The sequence below is a fragment of the Alligator sinensis genome, unplaced genomic scaffold (assembly GCF_000455745.1).
Source record: "Alligator sinensis unplaced genomic scaffold, ASM45574v1 scaffold1373_1, whole genome shotgun sequence".
NCBI classification, from domain to species: domain Eukaryota; kingdom Metazoa; phylum Chordata; order Crocodylia; family Alligatoridae; genus Alligator; species Alligator sinensis.
In genome coordinates this window covers 84,100-108,018 of record NW_005842808.1, presented here as the reverse complement: position 1 = coordinate 108,018, position 23,919 = coordinate 84,100, and the positions used below count along the sequence as shown (strand labels likewise).

The 23,919-nt window shown below is 48.0% G+C and overlaps 1 protein-coding gene across 1 annotated transcript in view; it reads left to right on the top strand.

Annotated features, from left to right (window-relative positions):
• Positions 1-23,919, top strand: part of ARHGAP25 (Rho GTPase activating protein 25) — a 42,375-nt gene that overhangs the window by 4,377 nt on the left and 14,079 nt on the right. The window contains exons 2-6 of the mRNA XM_014525431.2: positions 13,439-13,587; positions 13,631-13,681; positions 17,526-17,613; positions 18,229-18,348; positions 23,113-23,320. Coding sequence (XP_014380917.2) covers positions 13,439-13,587; positions 13,631-13,681; positions 17,526-17,613; positions 18,229-18,348; positions 23,113-23,320 — 616 coding nt within the window. The remainder of the gene's footprint in view (positions 1-13,438; positions 13,588-13,630; positions 13,682-17,525; positions 17,614-18,228; positions 18,349-23,112; positions 23,321-23,919) is intronic.

Genomic DNA, 23,919 nt, shown 5'->3' with positions numbered 1-23,919 from the left:
AAAAAAAAAAAAAAAAAGTCTCTGTTCTTCATGGAATATTTTGATCATTGTTTGAAAAAAAACAACCCCCATTTTCAGCTGAAAACTGAACTAGTTTCATCTTGCAGTGCTGCTGCAGCACATCCTAGCAGCTACAGTTTAGATGTCTTGTGCTCCTGTTCTCCTCCATGGGCTGTGACCCAGCCTGCTAGACTGCATCTCCTATGACACACACTGTTAAAAAACCAGGCCTCAGTTCTGTTTGTTGAGCTTCAGCTTTTAACTGCTGGGACTCATTATGCGGTGTTAAAGACCCAGTTAAAATCAGAATCTGCTTCATAGCCCAGCGCGGTAAATGGAGCAAGTGTCTTCATTCCTATATGCTCATACCTACTTCTTTTATGTCCCATCCCTAAATAAAGCTACAAGCTGTTCACATTGGGAGTGACAACAGAAGAAGAGATATAGGAAGAGGCATAGGAGAGGAGTTGCTACAGCTCCTGTCCGCTTTATCCTAGGACATAGTTATTTCCCCAGCCTTGGACTGGCTGCCTCATTCAAAAGCACCTCTGGGTCAAGGAGGACCCAGCTGCCAGCATCTCAGGTGCAGCTGCAACTGCCAAGCTTGAGCTCACCTCACGTGCAGCCGACACACGCCAGCTGACTATAAGCAGATGTGCGATAGCCTGAGGACAGCTTATCAGTGACTCGTGCAGTGTGCTGAGCTCCACGTGCTTTGGGGTTCCTCCCCACCCGTCCCCAACACACACCTAGTGACCTCCAGCATGTGGCAGCAGAAATGTCGTATCAACAGAAGGGCAGTGCCCAGTTTTTCGCTGCTGTGGGTCCTCTTAAGAACAGGGGCTTTGTATTCCTACAAGGTGCCTACAAGTGCTGCCCACCAAGTGCTTTGTTTCACTGTCTCCCATGTCCGTCCTAGGAAACTAATTCTGACTGTACAGTTGCTCAATAATTCCACAGCCTCACAGGCCTCCTGATCTTGTCTTCCTGACTTCAGTTCACGTGCGTCTCATCTCATAGCTGTTGACACTGAACCTCTGGTGCCCAGGGTCAGGGCACATCTCACCTGATGCTTAGAAAGGAGAAGCAATTCCTTTCCCTGGGCAATCACAGCTAGCTTAACTTAAAGTTTACTTTATCTGGCTTTAAAACAAACCTGTGTCTGCTCAGTCCTTCTCTGCCTTAAAAGGATCATAGAAAATTAGAGTTGGACAGGACCTCAGGAGGTCATCTAGTCCAAAACCTTGCTCAAAACAGGACCAGCCCCAGCTAGATTATTCTAGCCTTGTATGAAATTCAACCTTGTATGAAATCCAGCCCCTTCTGCATCCGATATGGAAGAAAGCTACTTTTACAAACTAGGAATTAACTGAGGAGCATGATGATAACTGGAGCTAGTCAGTATTTCTTGAAAATCCAGCAACTGATTGGAGGGTTGCTTGGCTATGTAGGGATTTCATTTTTTTGTTTTGAGGTTTGTCTGTTTTTTAGAACCTGAAAAAATGTGAAGGAAAATGTGACATTTTAAGGAAAAAAAAAACAACTAATTTCTACCAGAAAAAAGCACCAGTTTTAATTGACTAAAGCAGCAAAACCAATCCCTTGCTTAAACAAAGCATTTCAATCATCTCTAATACTAACTGCCAAAGTGCCCACTTTGCCCAGGAAAGCAGCTGGCTTTGGAGATAGTTAGAGCCATGGGAATGGATTTTTCAGCGCAGCGCCTGTGGGAAGATCCTGGCCTGTCTGTAGAACTGCAGCATTGCTCAACGGCCGGGATGGACCCAAATTGGTGTTGCCACCTTTGGTGCAGCCTGTAGATTATTCTGCCAAAGCAGGTTTTGCAGATACTGCTCTGGTGCTGCTGTGACCCCCCCTGTAATTTTTATCCTCATGGCTGCTTTAAAAATTAGAACAAACATAAAGCTTCTTCCAGACCCACTGAATAATTAATCATTCACACTGGCAACCTCTGGGATGACCTTCACACAGAGGGGTCTTACTGCATTATCCATTTTGGCACAGTTCAAGTGGTATAATTTCCTCCAGAGTGAATGCTGTCAGTATGAAGGTGCCATATAGCTGACCCGCTTAGTGAGAGAGGAACAGCATGCACCTATAGAAGGCACTTCTATATTCGGCTATAACTGGCCACATCTACATGTGTGCCCAACTGCACAATAACAACTGCTAATTAAGTGACAGCACAGTCCCAGAGGTGCACTGGTCGTTTCTGACCCTACTGTGCACTAGTTCATTGCTGCAATGCAGTAGCGTCGGCGTCATGGTTTGTGCCTGTAACAGGAGCGACGTCAGGGTCGCCGTGCTCTCCCCTGTCGCCTCCTTTACTGTGCCAAGCTTCTGACTCGTACCCTCCTATTCTCGCCTGCCACGACTTTGATTGTATATGTGTTTTTATAGGGAGGCTACCTTTCTTCTACTTGGCCACAGTTCTCCTGCTTCGGGTGTTCCGTGTATCCAAGCCTTGTGGGCTGTGCGTGGCTCCTTCCACCCCAATACCACGCCCTAAGCCTCGCAGATGGAAAAGATGAAGTTCTGTCTGGGTCTACATGCCCTCTGGCACTCGGGCCCTTCGTGGCCCTGTCTCTCTCCGCACCTCTCACAGGGGCCTTCTTGGCACCGCGGCCCTCTCACAGGGCTCACCGTACTGCTACCCCTCTTCTGGGGTTTCTCAGCCACCCCCTTCTGGAGCTGGGGTCTGTACACCCCGAACACTGTGCCCTCACTGGGGCTGGGGTCCTCACACTACCGTGAGTCCCCTTTGAGGCCTCCTCCATCCCCTTATAGCCTCACCCAAACCACCGGTGTAATCAATAACAAACATAAACAGTAACAAACACCAGCCTCTTGGCAACAACTTAAATATAAGTCACTAGCTATAACTATGCTCAGACCTACCGGGTTTTCTATCCTACTGCAGTGACCAACACTGCTCTGGCATTCAGGCTTCTCTCTTTTCTGGCAGGGAACTCCTTCATCCTTAGTTGCTGGTAAGGAACTGACTCTGGCTTCCTGCCTGTGCTTTATATAAAGAGCCAGGCCCTGCCCTTTTCTTCAGCTGGCTAGGCAGGTCCGGGTCATTATCCCACTAGTTGCCTCAGCAACCAGCACCTGAGGAGTCTTCCCTGCTCTCTCAGTAGCAGGCATCTTAGTGCCCTGCTACAGTGCCCACCAATGCTACACCACCATAGTGTCTCATATAGACATGCCGGCTGTGTCTGAACTTGGGCTGGTACCAGTTTAACTCTTTTAATCAAAAATCACTCTTTGCTCTGCAAACGGCATGCTCAGGCTGGTACAAAAATTGCATCTTAATGAAACAAAACTCTGATCCAATTTTCCTCACTGTCAGCTTCTCCAAAGCCGGCAGAGGGCACTGCTTTGCAACCTTCCTACTTTCCACTTGTTCCAGCATGAACCATTGGGGTACTGAACAGAAAGCATGATGTTACATGGACTAAGTCTAATCATCAGGCATTACCTGACTGGTTGGCTGAGACAGGTCTGGCAGGACAGTGAAGGGAAGTGGTAGTAATTCACACACTCTCCTTTTCATACGCAAGAACAGCTTTGGCAGAGTGGTGCTGCTCACAAAGACTTTTATGTGTCCTGTGCCCAAGGCAGCCTGTGTGGACAGGCTCAAGTGGGGTCCAGCTCTTCTCCCAGCTAAAGGGGTAGCAAACATGTTCAAGCCTGGGCTGTTCAACAGGTCTGCAGCTTGCTGTTGGTCTTTGCTTCCTATTCTGTAGCAGTGGTGAGAAAAGGCCGGGAGTTGATGGGTTGCAGGTGGACCCGAAACTTCAGAAAGCAATTTAGTGCAAGGCAGTGGAGGTAAATTTGCATCTTTCTTCAAGAAGCCTGACGCAACCCCCCCTCCCCCACCCCCCAGGAGAATTGGGGCCAAGCTTAGATCTTGCTTCCAAAGCCTGAAAGCTGGATAGTTTCTTGGGGTTTCTAGCCTGAAACCTGTTGAGAGTGCAGGTCTTAAGCACAGCTCTGTTTCTTCTATGAATGCCAATGACTCTCCATACTACTCAGGTGATATAAAGGGGTTTTAAAATGGACACAAGTGGTTGTTTTCCTAAGGGAGCTCTCTATGTAGCTATGCTTCCAGTCCCAAATGCAGGTGGGATAGCAGTGCCTGGCTGGTGGTATGCAATAGGTGGGCATGGGCTGGCCGCAGCTGCCCCCCACACTGCAGCAACTCTCTGATTCACACAGTCCTCAAGGGACCATAGGAAATGGAGCAAGAGTTAGAGCAGCTTTGAGTCATGCCGAGGGAGCTGAACTGGCCCCCTGACTGTGTCAGGAGACAGGGGGAGCTGAAGGGACTCACAGCCACTGTTAACTTCTTTGCTATCTGTTTTCTGCCTTGCTCCAAACACTTCCCCTCCCAAAGAAAAGAGATAGCTCATTTGTCTCCACCCATTGTCAGGGCACCCACCTCACTCCTAACCTGATTAGAGAAGAGCTGCTGGGCTCTAGGTATTTGCTATGGGCCTACCTCTAAGCCCAGTCTGTGTCTCTAAGCTTTGTTAGCCTAGTCACATTGTGGGAGGTTGTAAGTGTGCCATGAAAAAACAAGACACTTTCTTTCAAGCATGCACTTGAATTCTGCACTGACACCAGTGCGGCTAACAGTCCTAACACAGGCAAGGCCTCAGGGGCTGAAAACAGACCATCTCGAGCAGCACAGCACCTCTGTTTGTTTCAGGGAAGTTTCTAACACAAGTTACTAGCTTTTTATAGAGCTGATGCGGGGGACTCGCTGTATGATTGCTGAGACAGTGGTGTTAGGTTTTCCTCCAAGTAAAGAGGATTTAAAGGACAAATCCCTGAGAGGCACGAAGGGAAAGTGACGGAACATCCCAAGGACAGACTGTCCTCTCCCATCTACACAGAATATCACCCCTGGTATTTATATGAAGCACAACAGGTGCCAGTGGAGGACATAGGGAATGCAGGCAGCACTTCAGACCCCCATGAAGTGAAATAAAACTTGCTTGACTCAAAGGGCTTCCAGTCACCTGGAACACAACACAGGCAGCAGGAGTTTATATTAGTGGAACATAAAATCCCAGCAATTAAGGAAGGCTCCTAAGGAAATGAATAGCCTGAGAGAGTTTTCTACTGAATTCCCTCATAATTAGTGTTAATAGTTAAGTGTTGGCAGTGTGTTCTGTTCTGTGCAACACACACACAGCGCACAGTTCCTCATCTGGAAAAGCAAAACTCTGGCAGATTGAGCAAGTCTCTAAACTGACTGGCAGGGGTTGGTGTGTGAGAACCAGGTGTAAGGCCAGCTGACAATTTCTTGCAGGCTTGATATGAGCCTTGTATGCCCCTGCCTCAAATTTTGCTGTGCGCACTGCATCAGCTAACTCTGAGGACTTCTCATTTGCTTTGGGTAACTCCGACTGATGTCACAACTAACAGCTATGTCAACGTCACAAACTGGACCTTGGGGTCCCAAAGGCCTCAGACTTTTGGTTGGGTGGTAAGACTATGCCTCAACAGGTGCAGAGTTCTTTCAAAAAGCTTCCTTCACGTGGTCTGTGAAACTTGGTTGCCTGGAAGGGCTAGGTCTTTAAAGCTAGGGACAGAAATTACACATGAGCTGTTCAAGTCATCAGAAACTGGTTTGAACCTGTAACAGAACAGAAGTTCAGTGCACATAAACCAGTTTCAAAATGGCTGAAACAGGTTTAAGATAAACCTGGTTCAATGTGGTGTCAGATTTAACTGATTTGGGTCAAACTGGTTTATGAAACTTCTGTCCCAGACCCCTTCCTGGTTCAAGTTAAATCATAGTCCCCTCGTATCCCAGCAGGCTTTCCAGCCCTGGGCTGGGCTATGCTGTCTGCTCCAACAGAGAAGAGTTGTGGGAAAGAAGTGGGAGGCAAGGCCCCTCAGGCAAACTCAGCTGGGGCCAGAGACGGGGGTTAAACTTCCCTTACCCCAAGTACAGAGCTGCCCTGTCCTGCTAAAAACATACTGCTGGCTGCAACTGTGAACTACAAATCCCAGAGGCACCTGGAAGCAGGAAGAGGAAATGATGGGCAACCCTGCAGAGTCCTGCTGTGATTCTGGACTGCAAATCCTAGAGACCTCAGAGGCAGCAGGCAGAGGAAGTGAATGTCTGTCCAGTTGTTTCTCAGTTTAATCTATGGTTACCATATCTCAAGGTCCAAAAACAGAGGAGACCTGGGGGGGGAGGGGCAGGGGAAATATGATGGTAGAAGGAGCAAGTGACATGCTGGTGTCCTGCCCCTGCCCATTCTGTTGCCCCTCACTGACAAGCCCCAGCCCTGCTGGTGCCCCTCACTCCCAACCTGCAGCCCTCTGGCGCTGCCAGTGCCCCACAAACCCAAACCACAGTCACCCCCCTGTGCCCCTCACTCCTGACCCACAGCCCCTGCCCCCCAGCCCTGCCAGTGCCCCTCACTCCCAACCCGCAGCCCTCTCTCCCGCCAGCTGTGCCGGTTCCCCTCACTCCCGACCCTCTGTGCTCCCTGCTGCCTCTGATCGCCCTCCCTCTGCTTCCACCAGTGGAGCAAAGCAAAATCATGAATTCAGCTCCCAATCATGCATTCTGGAAACTGCAGTTCTACCTAGCGGCAGCCATGTCGAAAACAGACTGGGGAGGAAATCCTGGACATTTGCTCACATTTTAAAAAGCTGCCTGGATGCAGCACAGGGGGACAAAAAAGAGGACATGTCCAACAAAACCCGGACGTATGGTAACCCTATTTAATCTCTGCAGCTAAAACTAACCTGCAAAGACTGAATCAACTCAGCCTTGGGCTTTTTGACTGTCTGTACTTAGCCTGAGAGGAACAGACTTGGCCCTGTGCCCTTGGCAATCATGTAATAACTCTTGTGCCAGTTGTACTCTCTGGATAATGCTTTGACCTTGTTAAACACTCTTTGTCTGGGATGGCAAACTCTTCAACTAGGCTAAATCCTCAGTGGGGTTGGATGGAGAGAGCCAAAAGGTGCTTTTGTTCTTCTGGATCTTTACAACCCCCAGCCAGGTGGTGGTTAATCTAACATCCCCACTTCCAGGAGCATGAACCAGTACAATGGGGTCTAAGCCTCAGCTGGAGCCTCTTGATACCACTGTAATGCAGCTTGTTCCAGTGAGAGGTGTCCAGTTTTGGGCTCCACAATTCAAAAAGGATGTGGAGAAGCTTGAGAGAGTCCAGAGAAGAGCCACGCGCATGATCAGAGGTCAGGGAAGCAGACCCTACGATGACAGGCTGAGAGCCCTGGGGCTCTTTAGCCTGGAAAAGCGCAGGATCAGGGGTGATCTGATGGCACCCTATAAGTTTATCAGGGGTGACCACCAGTATCTGGGGGAACGTTTGTTCACCAGAGCGCCCCTAAGGATGACGACTAGGTCGAATGGTCATAAACTATGACAAGACCGTTTCAGGCTGGACATAAGAAAGAATTTCTTTACTGTCTGAGCCCCCAAGGTGTGGAACAGCCTGCCACCGGAGGTGGTTCAAGCGCCTACATTGAACACCTTCAAGAGCAAACTGGATGCTTATCTTGCTGGGATCCTATGACCGCAGCTGACTTCCTGCCCTTTGGGCAGTGGGCTGGACTTGATGATCTTCCGAGGTCCCTTCCGGCCCTAACGTCTATGAAATCTATGAAATCTATGAGGCAGAGCTGGGAGAAGAAGGCAGGGCTCTCAGTACAGCATAAGGCTGCCCACAATGGGAACACCTGTGAAAAGCCTTATGGCTGGTGGCATGGGCTTAGGGCTCAAGAAACTCAGACCCTAGTCATAGATTAGCTGTGGATGTCCAAGTCCCTGCAAAACGGGGACCTAATGACACCTTTTCTGGAGCTGCCTCTTACTACATGGATGTACAGCACCCAGTACAATGGGGTCTAAGTCTCAGCTGGAGCCTCTTGATCCCACTGTAATGCAGATTATGATAAATGCTGTGCTTGCTCGTATGAAGGCTAAGAGTCAGGCTATAAATATTATTATTGCTGTAATTATTATGGCCTTGTATACATATTGCTTCAGGTGTGCTGTAGCTGTCAGCCTTTTATATCTCCAGTAATGGCAACTCCTCAAGCCTCCCTTGTCAGCTCTGATTTTCCATGATAAAAAACCCCAAATCAAATACCAAAACATATATTTATAAATTATTTTATAATAGTGATTGAGGCACTGGTAGGCTTCCAAATTGCTTTAAAATTGTGAATACAGTAAACGCTTTGTTATCCAGCATAAGTGGGATAAGAGGAGTGCCAGTTATCAAAAAATTCCAGTTATCTGAGCATTATACTGGCCCCAGCCTGCAGCTGCAGCCTGCCCTGCCTGGACCTAGCGCAGCTGGGCAGTGTAGGGCAGGGCAGGGAAGCTTTTTGCTGCTACAAGCCCAATTTCATCCTGACGAGGCATCCCCTGCCCACCCAGCAGCAGCAGCAGCGGGGATGGCAGCGCAGGGTGCTGCAGGGTGGGCAGGGGGAACTTGCTAGTGCAGCATGAAGCTGGCAATGACAAGGAGCTTCCCCACCCAGCTCCATCGCATCTGGACAAGAAATTGAAGGCCTTATTTACAGAAGGCCATGGCAGTGTTGTGCATCATGCCACACTTGTGCAAACTGGGTCAACACAAGGGGTTTGCCTTAGAAGCTACTGCCCAGCTAAGGCATAACCCTTCTCTCTTCATTTCCATCCATCCCTGTCCAACGGTGCCCATTAGTAGATGAACTGCACGTAAAGAGCAAAGCCACTGGAGAATTTTTACTGCTAGTGCTGCTGCTGCATTAGATACTGGTGCTTCTGCAAGAAGGCAGGAGAAACAATGACTATCTGGAGAAATGTAAAGGATTGTAAAAAGGTCATTAGTCAAGGAGGGCAGAGCTGGCAATACAATAATGGGCTTAGGAGGTAGCAAAGAAAATTCAAGTTAAATATTAAAGAGGAACTTGGTCTTATTAGGCAGCAGAGCAATCTGATAAGGGAGGCTTGAGGAGTTGCCATTACTGGAGATATATAAGGCTGACAGCTACAGCATACCTGAAGCAATATGTATACAAGGCCATAATAATTATAGCAATAATAATAATTATAGCCTGACTCTTTGCTGCCTGGTGTCTTGTGTGCTCCTTCATACGAGCAAGCACAGCATTTATCATAATCTGCATTACAGTGGGATCAAGAGGCTCCAGCTGAGACTTGGACCCCATTGTACTGGGTGCTGCACATCCCTGTAGTAAGAGGCAGCTCTGGAAAAGGTGTCATTAGGTCCCCATTTTGCAGGGGCTTGGACATCCACACCTAATCTATGACTAGGGTCTGAGTTTCTTGAGTACTAAGCCTATACCACCAGCCATAAGGCTTTTCACTTCCAATAAGGAAAGCAGAGTCTTTGGAGTGGGTAGGACAATGAGCAGTGATCCGGATTTTCCATTTCCAATAGAAAAATAGAAACAAACATGTATTTCCCCTTTTACCTGAGAAAAACATGGATTTTTCATGTTAATGGAGAAACGTGTGGATTTTGCAGTTTTTTTGCTGGCAGAGTTCCACCCTGCAAGGGACTTAGGGGAACGGTGGACCAGGGGTGCACCCGTGCCCCCAGATGTGTGTGTGGGGTGGAGGTAGGGGTGGGTGGGGGTAGCCCACTGTGGGCTCAGGCTCCCCACCCTGCTGCTCTCCCTTGGGGCCTCCGCAGCCCAGCAGGCAGGACCTGGCGCAGCTGGGCAGGGCAGGGCTGGGCACAGAAGCTCTTTGCTGCTGCTAGCCCCATTCCATCCTGACAAGGCACCCCTGCCCACCCAGCGGCAGCACCAGGGATGGCAGTGCAGGGTTGTACCCCTTGCTGCTGCAGTGTAGGCAGGGGGAACTTTGCTAGTGCAGCACGGAGCTGGCAGTGACAAGGAGCTTCCCCACCCAGCTCCGCTCTACCTTGTCAGCTCCCACCCACTGAGCTGCAGTGGCCCCAGGGGAGGGAAGCAGGGCAGGATGCCCAAGCCTGCAGTGGGCAGCTTGCCCCTGCCCTACGCACAAATATAGGGAGCACAGGTCCCCCTGCCCGGCCCCAGGACTGCGTGCAGTTGCAGGGAGCCAACCTCACCCTGCAGCCGAGCTGGTAGCAGGCAGCCCACACCCCGCCTCTGGCCATGTCCCTGTGGGATGTGGGGAGCTGGGCTCCATGCTCCACTACATTGCAGCAGCCCGTCTGCAGAAGGTGGGGCTTGGGCACTGCTGCGGGGGGCAGGGGGGCTGCAGACCTGGGTTTCCTTGCCATGTAGCTCTGTCAGCTGGGCGGTGGCGAGGGACACCAGCAGGGCTGGGGGGAGAGAGGGGCAGCAGCAGGGCTGGGGAGGGGGAGTGAGGGGCCTGGACCTATGTTCTGAGAGCTAGGGAGGCAGGGCGGAGCTCCGATTTTCCATGATAAAACCCCCAAATCAAATACCAAAATATACATATATAGATATTTATTTTGTTATAGTGATTGAGGCACTGGTAGGCTTCCAGATTGCTTTAAAATTGTAAATACAGTAAAAGCTTTGTTATGCGGCATGAGAAGGTTAAGAGGAGTGCCAGTCATCTACAAATTCCGGTTATCTGAGAGTTATACCGGGACCAGCCCACAGCTGCAGCCTGCCCTGCCCTGCGCAGATCTCTTTCATTCCTCTGAAAGAGCTTGCCTTAGGGGCCATCTGAATGATGTGTGGAGCCTTTAATAAAAATAGAGCCATCAGCTGAGCATTTGTGCTTGTCTGGTGGCTGTGTGTGGGGGATGTTCTTTGCTGAGGGGGCGTTTGGAGCCTGCTGACTCCTGGTTTGACACTTAATAAAGGGTGGGTTGTGTGGCTTTGCAGAACAAAACTTCTGCTCAGCAGAACAGGCCCTACTAGGGCCTGCAGATGGCAACACTGACTGGTGAATGAAGCTTTGTGCTTGGAACATGCCTGCCTAGCATCCTAACCCCTTGAGTGGCTCATTCCCCTCATGGGATATGAAGGAATTGGCTCTAGGAACAGAAGTGAGGCCATTAACTAGCAGTTGTTACTAGAATTTATTATGGGGCCTGAACAGCAGCTGTGCATTGGCAACACATGCTAAGTAGAAGAGTTTCATGTAGGTTTAACTGCCAAGCTATTAATCACGAGTCCCCTATATTGATCCCGATATTAGGATTCTCTCCGACAAGAGTTCTTCGAAGAGAACAGAGCTAGGCACTTCTAAACAGGTTGGTCCAAAGCCCAATTCACATCCTAATTATTGCAAACCCAGAGACTTGAAGCCTGATCCCCCACTGTTGCGCATCCCAAAGCATTAGTTAGATGAGTACAAAATGTGGATATGAAAAGTAACCAAGTCAACAGGGCAGTTGCACTCACTCTGCCCAACTGCAAGTGACCGTAAGACGTGAAACTCAAAGGAACCTGGCTTCTGGTCTACAAGGACAGAGTGGGATTTTCTTTGACGGTGTTTTAGATAGGGAAGTAGGGCAAGCTACAGCTGGCTCCCACCAATCTTCCTTCGAGCTGCAGCACCACTTGCCCACAGCAGTAACCACTAACCACTTCTAGAACAAAATGCAAATCTCATTAGCTTTCCAGCCCTAATTTATTCACCCAAAGATGTGCACACATCCCACGCCCTGCCACTCACAAATGCACTCATGTGAAGCAGCCAGAAGCAGGATGACACTCAGCAACATCACACACTTAGTGTTCCCATCCATGTATGTGCGGTGATATAGCGTGTGTGAGCACACACACAGTCATATACTATGCTCCTGCATATGCAGACATGCTCATTTCTCTCCAGCGCAAAGAGGGTTGCCTGTACTGCAGGAACAGGAGTGTAGTGTAGAGAGACACCAAATTCGTTTTAAAACCAATGATCTTGGGTGCTTGTAGCCACCGCAGCATGGAAATCAGCACTGGCTAATTTGCCTACACTGATGCATCTGCTCATTAATACATACACAAATGAATCACACTGTTTGTTCTACAGGTTGGGGAGTAAGAGGAAGTGTGTCACTGGTATGTCTACTTCTTAATAGGAAGCTCTCTGATTCAGTGGTAATGGTGGGTGCGAGTGGATAGAAAAAGAATCCGAGTAGTCCCTAAAAATGTATTCAATTCTCATTTAATCTTGCATGCTTTGAGATGCTTATTTTTAGCCCACTCCTTCCAGCCAACTGCTCCATCTATTGCCATAAGGGACACCAAGCACATTCTCCTAACAGAAAACAGCTTTGGAGATGTAACTTCTGATTTAGAGAACTGTCTGATCATCACCATCACACCAGGTTCACAGTGGTATAACTCTGTTACCTCTATTGACATCTAGTTCTCACCAGCGAACCGAGAGCAGTATTACACCCGGAGTGTGAAATGGTTTGACATAAAGGGTGATCAGTGTAGCTAAATTCCATGGTATATAAACACACTTTTTATCACTGCTGCACATAATGATAAATGCACTCCAGCCTGCCACCCTAGGCATGTGACACAGTTTATTTAAGCACCATCGGGGTGCACCCAGAGGCAAAAACAAGTGGTAGCATTGCATATCCCTTTCTGGAAATGCGATACCTAAGTGCAGCCACATGTCCCAGTTGGAATCAAGGTCCCCTTGTGCTAGGCACTGAATACTTACACAGTAAAGCTATATCTACCCGGTACAGTGCAGTGCCATGGAGAGATACCTGACCTAGCTCTGAATGAGCTACCTTGTGTGCCAGAAACAGCATAGCTGCATGAGCATGTCATGGCACCTGGACTAATGGTCTCTGCTGAGAAGCAGGATCTGTATAATTGGCTTGGCTGTATCCATGATGTGCTGCATAACACTGGGAACATGTGCTTTAAGAGAGAACCTTTGCCCCGGGGTGCTGATGATGGCCTTTTGTGGGTATTATTTGTTGCAGGAATTGTTCAAAAGGCATGTGGGCTCTTTGTACTCCTTAGCTGCCATCAAATAGGCTCTTATACCTTGCATTTTCAAAGCCAGAAAGGATAACTCTCCCATTACTGCTGTGTTTTCCTTGGATGGGTGTGCATGCACAACAGTCCCATACAGAGCTCATTATTTTCTTCTCTCATTTGTGAGGCAATAACTCCCACGCAGGAAAAAGGAAGCATTTTTTTAACAGATACTGCAGCCACTTCCTTTAAAAGCCCTTCAGCCGGCTTGCTGTGTGCAGGCAGAAAGGCAGAGCAGCTTCTGCTCGTCTCATTACAATTGTTTTTTGAGTTCTGCTCCCTACATCTGCAGGGACATGTTCCTGGCTGTTTTTCCTTACGGGAAGGTCCTAGAAGCACTCAGGCTTTGAGCTCCACTGCAGCCTCAGCTGTCTGCTCCAGGGCCCTGCCCACAGCCATCTTATGTCCCTCTGTCAGTCTGTGTCTTTCCTCCTCTCTCAAGCCCGCTCCAAGAGTGTGATGACTGGTGATCCCATGGCATCCTGCCACAGACCGGCCTCCAACAACCCACTGGAGCGGCCCCTGAAGATTGGCTGGCTGAAGAAGCAGCGCTCCATTGTCAAGAACTGGCAGCAGAGGTACTTTGTGCTAGCGCTCCATTGTCAAGAACTGGCAGCAGAGGGACTTTGTTCAGAGGGGCCAGCAATTGCTCTACTACAAGGATGAGGAGGACGTCAAGCCCCAGGTACAGTGAGTGAGCACATTGCTTCCTAGGCCAGTCCTATGTTCCCTTGAGACTCCCCACTGTTGTGCCCCGACTCCTAGGAAACCAGATAAGGATACGGCCAGGAAAGGTTCAGAAAGGAGAGGAATACTGGGGGCATTTTGGTAAAGAGGAGGCAGTAGAAGAATTAACCGTGGCTTTATGGTTCTATGGCTCAGCCAGTGGCTTTAGTGCCTCAGTGGTCTCATGGTGAAGCCTGTCCATACAGCATCAAGGAAAGGAGGGACTTTGGGCAGGGTATGGAGATAGCTCTAAGGCTGGGGGGAGCTCTGGAGCAGTGTCTGTTTGAGAATTCACCAAGCAAGTGCCGGAGACTGCCATCCTGGACCAACCATAAGCAAGAGACCCATCATTTCAGTAGGATGAGCATAGCTTGCAAAGGGGCCTGGAAGTGAGGACAAGCACTTTGTGATTGAGGTGGCAGAGAAAAGAGAGAGCAGAAATGGGGCTTGGAAGGAAAGGGAAAGGCAAAACAACAGGTTAGGAAAAGGACATTGATGACAGTTTTCTGAACAGATGCAGGGCAGGCAGAATCAAGTTGGTCAAAGCTAGAGACTAGGATGCTGTTGTCATTGAGATATGGGATGATGAGAGTTTTAGGTCCTGTTTGACTAGGAAAGGTTTTATTTTAGGGGGATAATTTCAGAAGACTCTGAAAGTGTTGGACATGCCATAAACATGAGGAGCTAGAGAGGGAGCCAAGCTGAATGCAATGCCCGGATTATAGGTCTGAGAGGGGCAGAATGGTATTTTGACCATCATGATCAAAAAAAGGGAGTGAGTGGAAGGACTGAGAAGGGAAGGTTAAAAGCTGTGTCATGGTGGAATTGAGTGATAGCTAGACCTAAGCAGAAGCCCTCACTAAAGCCCAGCCCCAGCTCCAGCCCTGGGGTGCTTCTGCTGCAGGGTTTAAGCTCAGGCTGAGCGGCTATGCAAGACCTGTTCTCTTTGAAACCAGGGCTGGGGGTGGGCAGCAATATGGAACAAATTATGCAGCTGCATTTTCAAGCAAGGCTCCATTTTTGGAGGAAAGCTCTGGATCTAATCCCAGAGTCTAGAGCTGTGGGCATAGTGTGGGAAGCTGCCTTCCTAGCTGAGGGTGAGAAAGCTTGAGACAACTGGAGGAGGTGGCAGGAGGAATCCAGCCTCCAGATGCACAGAAAAGTTGTACTGTACAATCCTGCAGAGAGCAGAGCTCAGTTATTGGAACAGGTATCCCTGCAGAAGCAGGGCCTGTATTAAGGTTTGAGTTACACTGGTTCTTCTCACTCCCAGCTCACTGAAGAGTGTATTGCCATAGAGAGAAAATGAGAAGGAAGCTTAATAAGGTCTTTGCAGAGTGTGTTTATGCTATGTCACTTATCTGGCATCCTTCTCCACCTCCTCCCAGCCACATCCTTTGCAACAAACAAGAGTGGTATTAACAACAGCTATTTCTGTGGGTCTCTTAAATGGCCATGCTTGGATGGGTCAGGCATTTCCCTTCAACAGCTGCAGGCTAGAGGGGACTTCCTGCTGGCTAGTATCTGTACAGCTCCACTGACTGCAAAGGACAGATCTGCTATGGCTTGTGTCAATGGCAATGGTTCCAATGGAGAGTCACCTCTTTGCAGGATCTGGAATATAGCCCAGAGCTTTTCCTTTCAAGGAGCAGCCTGGTTGTTCCAAACTAGGTCTTTGGAACTGATTACCATTCTCATCTGTCACTTGTGTCATCCATACTCCCAGGTCAAGATAGCATGCACATGGCTCTGCCTCCTTCATTAGCTCCACTTCGTACATGCATAGCGAGCCCATTTCTGGATTCAGACACCCAGGCTTTTGATCCCCTTAAAGCAGGTACCATCCTCTCCCCAAACTAGGGGGACCTGCCTCCTGTTCCGATGGATATAGAATGGGGAGTGACAGGCTAGACTGCAGTACTGCAGAGAAGGACCTAGGGGTTTCAGTAGACAATATGCTGAATACGAGTCAATAGCATGCTCTTGCAAAGGAAGCAATTCTTTCACACTATTCCACACCGGTGAGGCCTCACCTGGAGCATTGTGTCCAGCTTTAGGTCCCACATTTCAAGAAGTTTGGAAAGAGTCTAGTGCAGAGCAACAAAAAAGATTAGGGGCCCAGGAGGCAAAATTTGTAGGGGAAGAACTAAGGGTACTGAGCTCGGAGAAGAAAAGATGAGGTGGAATTTGCTAACAGTCTTCAAATACCTGAAGGGTGATTACAGAGAGGATGAGGATGGGCTTTTCTCTATGGTCCTAAGGGACAGGACTAGGAGCAATGGCCTCAAGTTGCAGTAGGAAAATTAGGGGAATTTTGGAGATTAGGAGGAACTTTCTGACTATGAGGGTAGTCAAGCACTGAAACAGGGACACTGAAATTTCTATCTCTAGAAGTTTTTGAGAGCAGGTTAGACAGACACTTGGCTGGAACAGTTTAGTCAGGGATGATCCTGCCTTTTGCTGGGAGATGTCAAAGAAAGAATCTGGTAACGTCAAGAATTTAGTATGAGAAGCCATTTTGTATGGAGATCTTTTTTGATTAAAAGGTTCTTAGGCAAGCTGTGACTAAAGAATTACAGATTCTGGGAGGCAGGGCAGTACTACATATACGCTGTGTGTTTGGGACACATTTGACTTGTACCTGGGAAACTTAGTTCTTCTCCCAGCTCCGTCACTGGCTTGCTGGGTGACCTCAGCTTCCTGAGCCCCAGTTTCTCCATCTGTAAAATGGGGAATAAAGCTACTGAGACCATTGGTAAAGCACATTGAGATCTAAAGGCAAAACATGCACTACGTAAGAACTAAATATTCTTATTAGGAGTCTGCTGTGTTCAAGCATACAGACTTTCCAGAGCTACCTAAGGGCTTTAGATGCACCCTTTCCATTATATTTGAAAAAGGAACCATGCATTTAAGACTCCCGTATGTCTCAGACTGGAGCTACAGCCCCTCCTGCTTGGATCACAGAAGGTCACGAGGCTGATCCTCACCTGCGGTCTGAGCAAGGTCAACTGGTAAAGCAGAGACAGATTCCTCCGTTTCCAGCTGTAGTATCACTTCATCATACACCCCCTCAAAGCTCGTTCGTGCTGACTCACTCAGTTGTTTAGACATCAGAGACCTCATGTTCTTTGGCCAAAGGACACATTCTTTTTTTGGTGGCACTGTGTGATCTGATGAAATGGAACTAGAAGTCACGAGCATGATGCTCCCTGTGATACCAAGCAACCAAACCACGGCAGCCTGCGTTGTAACGTGACATAACTGGCTCAGGCCCTTTGAGGGTGACGCTGGCCTAAAGACCTCCGTGATAAGCATCTTGAGGCTACTACTAACTGTTACATGGCTGTTTTGAAAGAAGGGCTGATGGATCTAGGCCTCATTTTCAGTGGATAGGCATCCAGGGCATACAAAAGACCCCCACCCACTCGTTGCAGTATCAGCATGGAGGCCAAGAGCTGGGTAGCTGGAAGATCCGTCTCTAATTTCTAGCTGTTTTTCAAGCAGAGATGGGGTCTCAGCGATGCCTCCGTGTGAATGGAGCTTGTGTTGGCCGTGTGCTCTAATGAGCCTCATCAGTAGGGGCTGTCAGAACAATGGGGCGGGGGAAATGCTATTTTTAATAGGCTTGTTTTTAACAGGCCCCTGCTTGTTTTTCACCATGATGATTCAAACCAATTCTCATTTCAGTTCAAATAGAAAGTAACTCAGCCAAAATGCTCTTGGGTTTTTGCAACTCCACTTTTCCTCCTATTCCCCATTCCAAGTAGGAGAAATACAAGAATTGCTCTCTTTGGTTTCAGGGCTGCCTGTTTCTCCAGGGAAGCACTATCAAGGAGGTAGCCACCAACCCAGAGGAAGCAGGGAAGTTTATCTTTGAAATCATCCCAGGTGAGCACCAAGTTCCAATTTGGAATAAAGGATGCTTAGCGTAATTTCCATAGCCAGACATTCTTCACTTCTTGTCCTAATCTGGTAGAAAATTTACCATATTACACCCATAGTTGGCTAGTTTTACCAATGGCTAAAGGAATTCCTTTACAGTATATACACATATGGCCAGAATTTTTTTCTCCTTTATACCAGTATAAGTCAGGTGCATCTCCACTGGAGTCAGTGGAACAGTACTGAGGTGGAAATCCAAGCTCTCCTTTGTAAGTCAGTTTGGAAGGTACACATTGCGAATGCCAACCTCCATTGTTACCCTTGTTTCTATTCCTGCAGAGTTCAGAGGGAAACTGGGATAACTCTTCCTTCAGCTGTGAGGTTAAGCAATTTTATCTTCAGTCCATTTACTTGTTGGAATGCTTTATATTGCTGGAGAAATGGTATAAACAACATGCCTCTGTGAGCCACTACTTCATTCTACAGCTAGATAGAGATTAATAGGATAATGGGTTTCTCTCTTTTGGAGGGGAGGACATAGCACTTATCTTAAAAAAAAAGTATCCAGTGCAGGTCGGTTTTCCTTCCCCCAATTCGCTTTATGGCAAATTATTTCTGCAGGCATCTCAGGAGACCAGAATCGACCAGGGCAAGATTCCTATGTGCTAATGGCCAATTCCCAGTCCGAGATGGAAGAATGGGTTAAATCAATCCGAAGAGTGTTGGGATCTCCATCTGGAGGTAAATGGGAATAGCACTTGGAGGGGCTCTTTAATAACTGCATCTCATGGTTCTGCAGCATCTCATCCAAGGGGGTTTTAGTTGCTCTATCTATGGCTTAATTGAGCCATGCAGCACCCTTGTGATGTAAGGAAGTTATTGCATCTGGAATGTGGAAGAGTGGCATACTATCATTTGTGCGTGTCATGGCACGGGGTCCCCAGGGATGGACATGATGACCCTAGGGCTTTGTGACCATGCCTGCTCTGCCCTGCAGGCACCTTCTAATCTTACCTACAATGTCTTGTTGGTTGAAATAATAAAGTTGGGAGGCTGGCCATGAGTTTGTGTGATCACAGTCCTGCTGATCCCTACTAGACCCTGCTGATCTTGGATCCCTTGCTGGGTCTCACTCAAAGTCAGTGCCTCTTGAGACACCCTAAGCCTTATGGGGTAGGTACATGGCCCCAAAACTGCCCCTTTACCATGCTCCGTGCCTCGCAAATTGTACTTAAAAACAGTCCCTCTTGATGAGGCTGCAGTCTAGCTCAGCCTCCTGTTGTCACTGCTCCATTGGCCCCAGTAGCAGCATCCTCTGGTGCTGGGGTCCTTGCCTCCACACCATCTGGCACTGAGGTCCCTTTGGCCCTAATGGGTCCTCCTCTTCTAATAGCCTCATCCCAGTCCACCAGATTCAGATAACAACATAAATACAAGCCCCTGGGCTAGAACATAACAGCAACAATCTCATTGGAGATCACACTCTGCCCCTGCTAAGGAGTCAAGCTTCTCCCTCAACAATGTGTGCCTCCTAGCCCCAGATACTTAGGAGCTCTTAGAGCCCATTAGTCTTACCAGCAGCAGAAAAGGCAACCAAGCATCTCTAAGTAGTATTGCTGCAAGAGCTCATGCCCTTTGGCTCCTGATAGAAAACTAACCCCCCAGCACCGGCCCCGGCCCCAGCCCCAGCCCCGGAGCTTATATGTGCCCAGGGCCCTGTTGCCTTCCAGTCAGCTGACCAGGTGCAGGTGACAGCTAATACCCTGATTAGCCTGCTGGCCGGCAACCTGCAGCTGTGGAGCCCTGCCTAGCTCTCAGGGCTCCTGAGCTAAGCTGCCTCTGCTCTTGAAGGAGCAGGCACACCTTACTACCCTACAACATAGCAGTGCTTAGAAATCCACAAAATGGCCTTGCTCTCTAAGAAAACTGTAGCCCAACATGAGCAAGGCTCTCTGGACCTGATCTGGAGTCCATGTGAAAGATTCCTTTTGGCTTGGGCAAGTGCTTGGCATCAAAAATTAGTTGCTTTCAACATTGGCATCCTTTCATCGAGGAGTAAACTCCTCTGTGACAGAGCACTGGCCTGGGAGTCAGGAGGTATAGATTCTATTCCTGACCTGGACAAACCTTGTCACCATTCTGTGCCTCGGTTTACCCTTCCATCCTCTCTCATCTTTTTAAAGAGTAAGAAGCTGGGGACAAATTAACAATCTGTACTGATGCCAATGCAAGTCAAGTGAGGTTTGCTTGCTACCATAACTAACAGTAGATGGAACGACTGGTGACTGTTATTGCCAAGTGCTGGGCAGTGCTTAAACAACCTGGCAACCCCCAGTGCCAATGGCTTTGTGACAAAAAGCATCTTAGAGGGGAGTACTAGTCTTACCCCTGGTGGAGGAAATGCTACCAAAAAGTTGTGGAACTGAAGTCTGATCTATGATAAGGTACGCTGGGCTCTTTATCCCTGGTCGGCAGCCAGTTTAAGAGTGGAGCCCTGATAGATGGAAAAATGGATGATCTCCTTTGTTTTGGCAGTTCCTGCAGCCAAACTGATTCCAAACGTATTGGCACCTGCCTTTCCTTTGGATTAAACCAGCAAAGCTGAGAAGGTGACACTGGCGTGTAGGCAGCTCAGTGCTGCCCAGCTTTGTTTTATCTGTTAGCTAAGTTTTACATTCAGTGAGCTGATGTCTCACTCGGCATCATTCTATTGTCTTGTGAGATGGACAGATGCCTACTACTAGTGGGGGATAGAGCCTGCTTTTAACTTCTTAAGTATATAGCACTGAACACTATGGAGCCCTAATCTCAGGGCATTCAGCTGCCACTCCAATACAAACAACAGTACCCAGACAAGTGCCTACTGTTCGCAGACAGTAAAGAAATCCTCCACTGACCTGTTGCAGCAGCCCTGCTATGGTTAAGCGTAATACACTGAAATGCTTAACTGCTGGTTGCAGTAGGTGCACCACATCTTCACTCAGACAGTCTTAAAAATTTCTGTGCTCATGTAGGGTAGGGCTGGTTGTCCAAAACTGGCATGTTTGAGCAAGGGAGAGCCCACCATCTCCCCACTACACCGTCTGATGTATTTTACATAAAAGCTCCAGCCCGATTCTCATCTGCACTAAGGAGACTTCACACTATTATGTCAGCTTTTGAGTGAGTGTAAATGTGAGTGGCAAAGTGCTGTACCAGGGCTTCAGCACAGATGAGAATTCAGGCATCTCTCCAATGCCATGTTATAAATTAATGCAAGGCTTAGTGGATCCCCAAGCTCCAACATAGCATTGGAGCAGCATTATTGTCTGTGGAAAGCAACTCTCTGCACACTGTGGAATTTCCTTCCCCCGGTGCTGAAAAATGTCCCACATGACTTGCACATTATTAAATAGCTGCATTATCTGGGTCTGTGGATTTGCTTCATGTGAAGAAAGCAGAGTGGCTGTGCTGAGTGAAATGAAACCTTTTAAAATGCCTCTGCCCCTTGAATGTCTGCCTGAGCCAATACAACACACGAAAGCATCTCTGGGTTGGCTCACATGCTAAGTGGAAATCTTGGAGCCTGCCAGATAGAATGACAGAGCGCGCCGTGTTGGGAGAGGGCTGCATTGTTTTTTCCTTTTTTAAAATCAACCTCCAGGGTATTAACTGAACGGCAGCCGATTATGAGCTATTAAGGGGGAAAAAAAGCCATTGACTTTTACTGTGTTCAATGACAGGTTTATGTTCATTATTTAAAAGCAAAAGAGAGTCTTGTGTAAATGAAAAAAAAAGAAGAAGAAAAACACCACCAGGCAGGTGCTGACAAGTCTTGTAGTTCCAGAAGGGAGGATTTATGAGCACAGTACTGATTTAGAAGAGATAGGGGGATTATTTCAACCTTTGGAGCAAGAGGTGAACACATTACAGGAGCTACTGGGAAGCCAAAATATAGTAGAGGGCAGTGGGACTCTTTGCTGTTAATATTCGGGAGCTGATTGAGTCCAGGACTTCTCTGCTTTTGTTATCATGCCCAAAACACTGAGGAGGAAGAGCTGGGACATGGGCTGCTGCATTTCAGCCTTAGAGCTGCTTTTTTGCTGGGAGTTCAGGAAGAAAAAGCCCTTGCTCCGAAGGACAGGTACTGCCCCCTCTTTAAAAAACAGCAGCTTTATTTACATCAAGGACATCACCCGGGGGAAGACTGGAGCCCCATCACTAAACTGGTTTGCTTCTATATCTTAGTTTTAGAGCCCTTTATTTAATTAATGGTATTTCTTCCCTGAATAAAAGTAAGGTAGGTGCATTAATAAACTCCATGTGAGCCTGGCAGCATGAATCCGCGTGCTTCATTCAGCCTGGCTCTCTTACTTGATGTTATATTTTGTAAAAGTTGCTAGTAGCTCAGTTTACAGAAGCCCTGAGCCATTGACTTGGAATGGAGATCTGGGTGCTAAGCACCTCTTAACATTTCTGTCAACTCCTAGATTCCTTGTTATGTATGCATTAGATACAAGGGAAAGAAGGATCATATCTCCATCCATGCACATTTATATTCTCCGTATTCACTCTTGGCTTCCCTCAGCCTTTTCCTTCTATCTGCATCTCTGCCATGTCTCAGATTCCCGCTATCTAAAGAAGAGGCAAAACTTGTTTAATACAAGAGTGTTGTGAAAATAGTTAATATTTGTATAACGCTTTGACGATGTAACATTTTACTGTTATTGTGGAGAAGTGTTTAGTTAGGTTCATTTCACGTATGCGAAAGTTCTTTTTTTCTATCATTTCCTCAATACTTCCTCCGAGTTACACTCCTAGTTTTTCAACTTACGTATATCCCGTGAGTGTTTAGGAGAAAGAGCATGTCCTATTTATAAAATGTTTGTGACAAAGCATTTGATAGTGAATAATACAAGACAATCTCCACATCCCACAGCAAATTAACTTTATCAGCTGCTTGCTGTGCAGTGTTGAGGGGTCACATAGAGAGTAGAACCTAAGCATAAAAGAACCTGGAAAATGGTCCACATCCCACAAAAATGGGGAAGTTTTTTTCTCAGTCCTCATCTCTAGCCTTAATGCTAGGGTTTTCTTTAAGGAAGATGCTCAGGAGAAGTTTGCAACAAGCAGGCAGGCAGACTGATAAGCATCAAGGAGACTGCTCCATGGTGTAGAATTGCATGATTCAGTGTATTGTCTGGGTTTTGCCTCTATTTCTGAAGCACCTGGTGGCAGATCAGATGGACCACCAGCCTGGTCTGGGGTGTTTGCTTCTAAATTTAAAGATTGTAGAGGCCAGATTTTCACTCCCTATAAAATCAAGCATAATTCTCTCAATCAGGGAGCCTGAGCTAAGTAACTGGCTCCATATTTTCATCTGGAAACCAAACTCACATTTAATTACACCAGTTTTGCTTCAAAAGCATGTTCAGGTAATAGTAGTACAGCAGAGGCATAGGGATAAATCCTAGAGGAGCTTGTGCGCCCTGATCCTTCCTTGAACTTGTTTTTTCTTCTATCCAGTGGTGTTTGGCCAGCGCTTGGCTGAAACTGTGACATATGAACAGAAATTTGGGCAGCACCAAGTCCCCATCCTGGTGGAGAAATGTGCAGAGTTCATACGGGACCATGGCATGAATGAGGAGGGCATCTTCCGACTGCCTGGGCAGGACAACCTGGTGAAGCAGCTGCGGGATGCGTTTGATGCTGGAGAGCGGCCATCTTTTGACCGGTAATGTTTATATTTCCTGATGCCCTGCAGCTATGTGCTCTTTCTGTTGACTTGAATGCTCATGCAGTGCACTAGCCTGGGGATCCTCAGTGGAGAAGTAGGTAAGAGCTTGCCCATTAAACAGGAAAAGGGGGTTGAAAAAAAGGCTAAGCTCAATGGTAATCTGAGGCGTGGGTGGCAGTGGGGCTGGTGAGGGGTAAGTGGGATGCTGAGCAAAGAACCCCAGACCATGATGGCTGCTGCTTAAAACGCTGCCTGCTGGGGAAGTGACTAAAGCCGAGGCCCCCTCTTTAACTACAGCAGAGGCACCTTGCCAGTTTTCCCCAAGACTTTGGCTTGACAATGTACCTCCGTCCAGAGCAGGAGAAGTCAGCCCTAGGGAGAGTTCTGCCACGACTGATTGCTACTGACTGTAATTGCAGCTTGAGTAATGCAGATACATATCCACCAGGGATCTGGCTGAGACCCATAAACTCATTCCACAGAGGGCCCCAATCAGCATGAGGCATGGCCCCATCATGAGGCAACCAGGGAAGCTGCCAGCGTAGAGAGCTGGAGATGAGGTGTTGCTGACTTCAGTGTGACTAACAGGCTCTCAT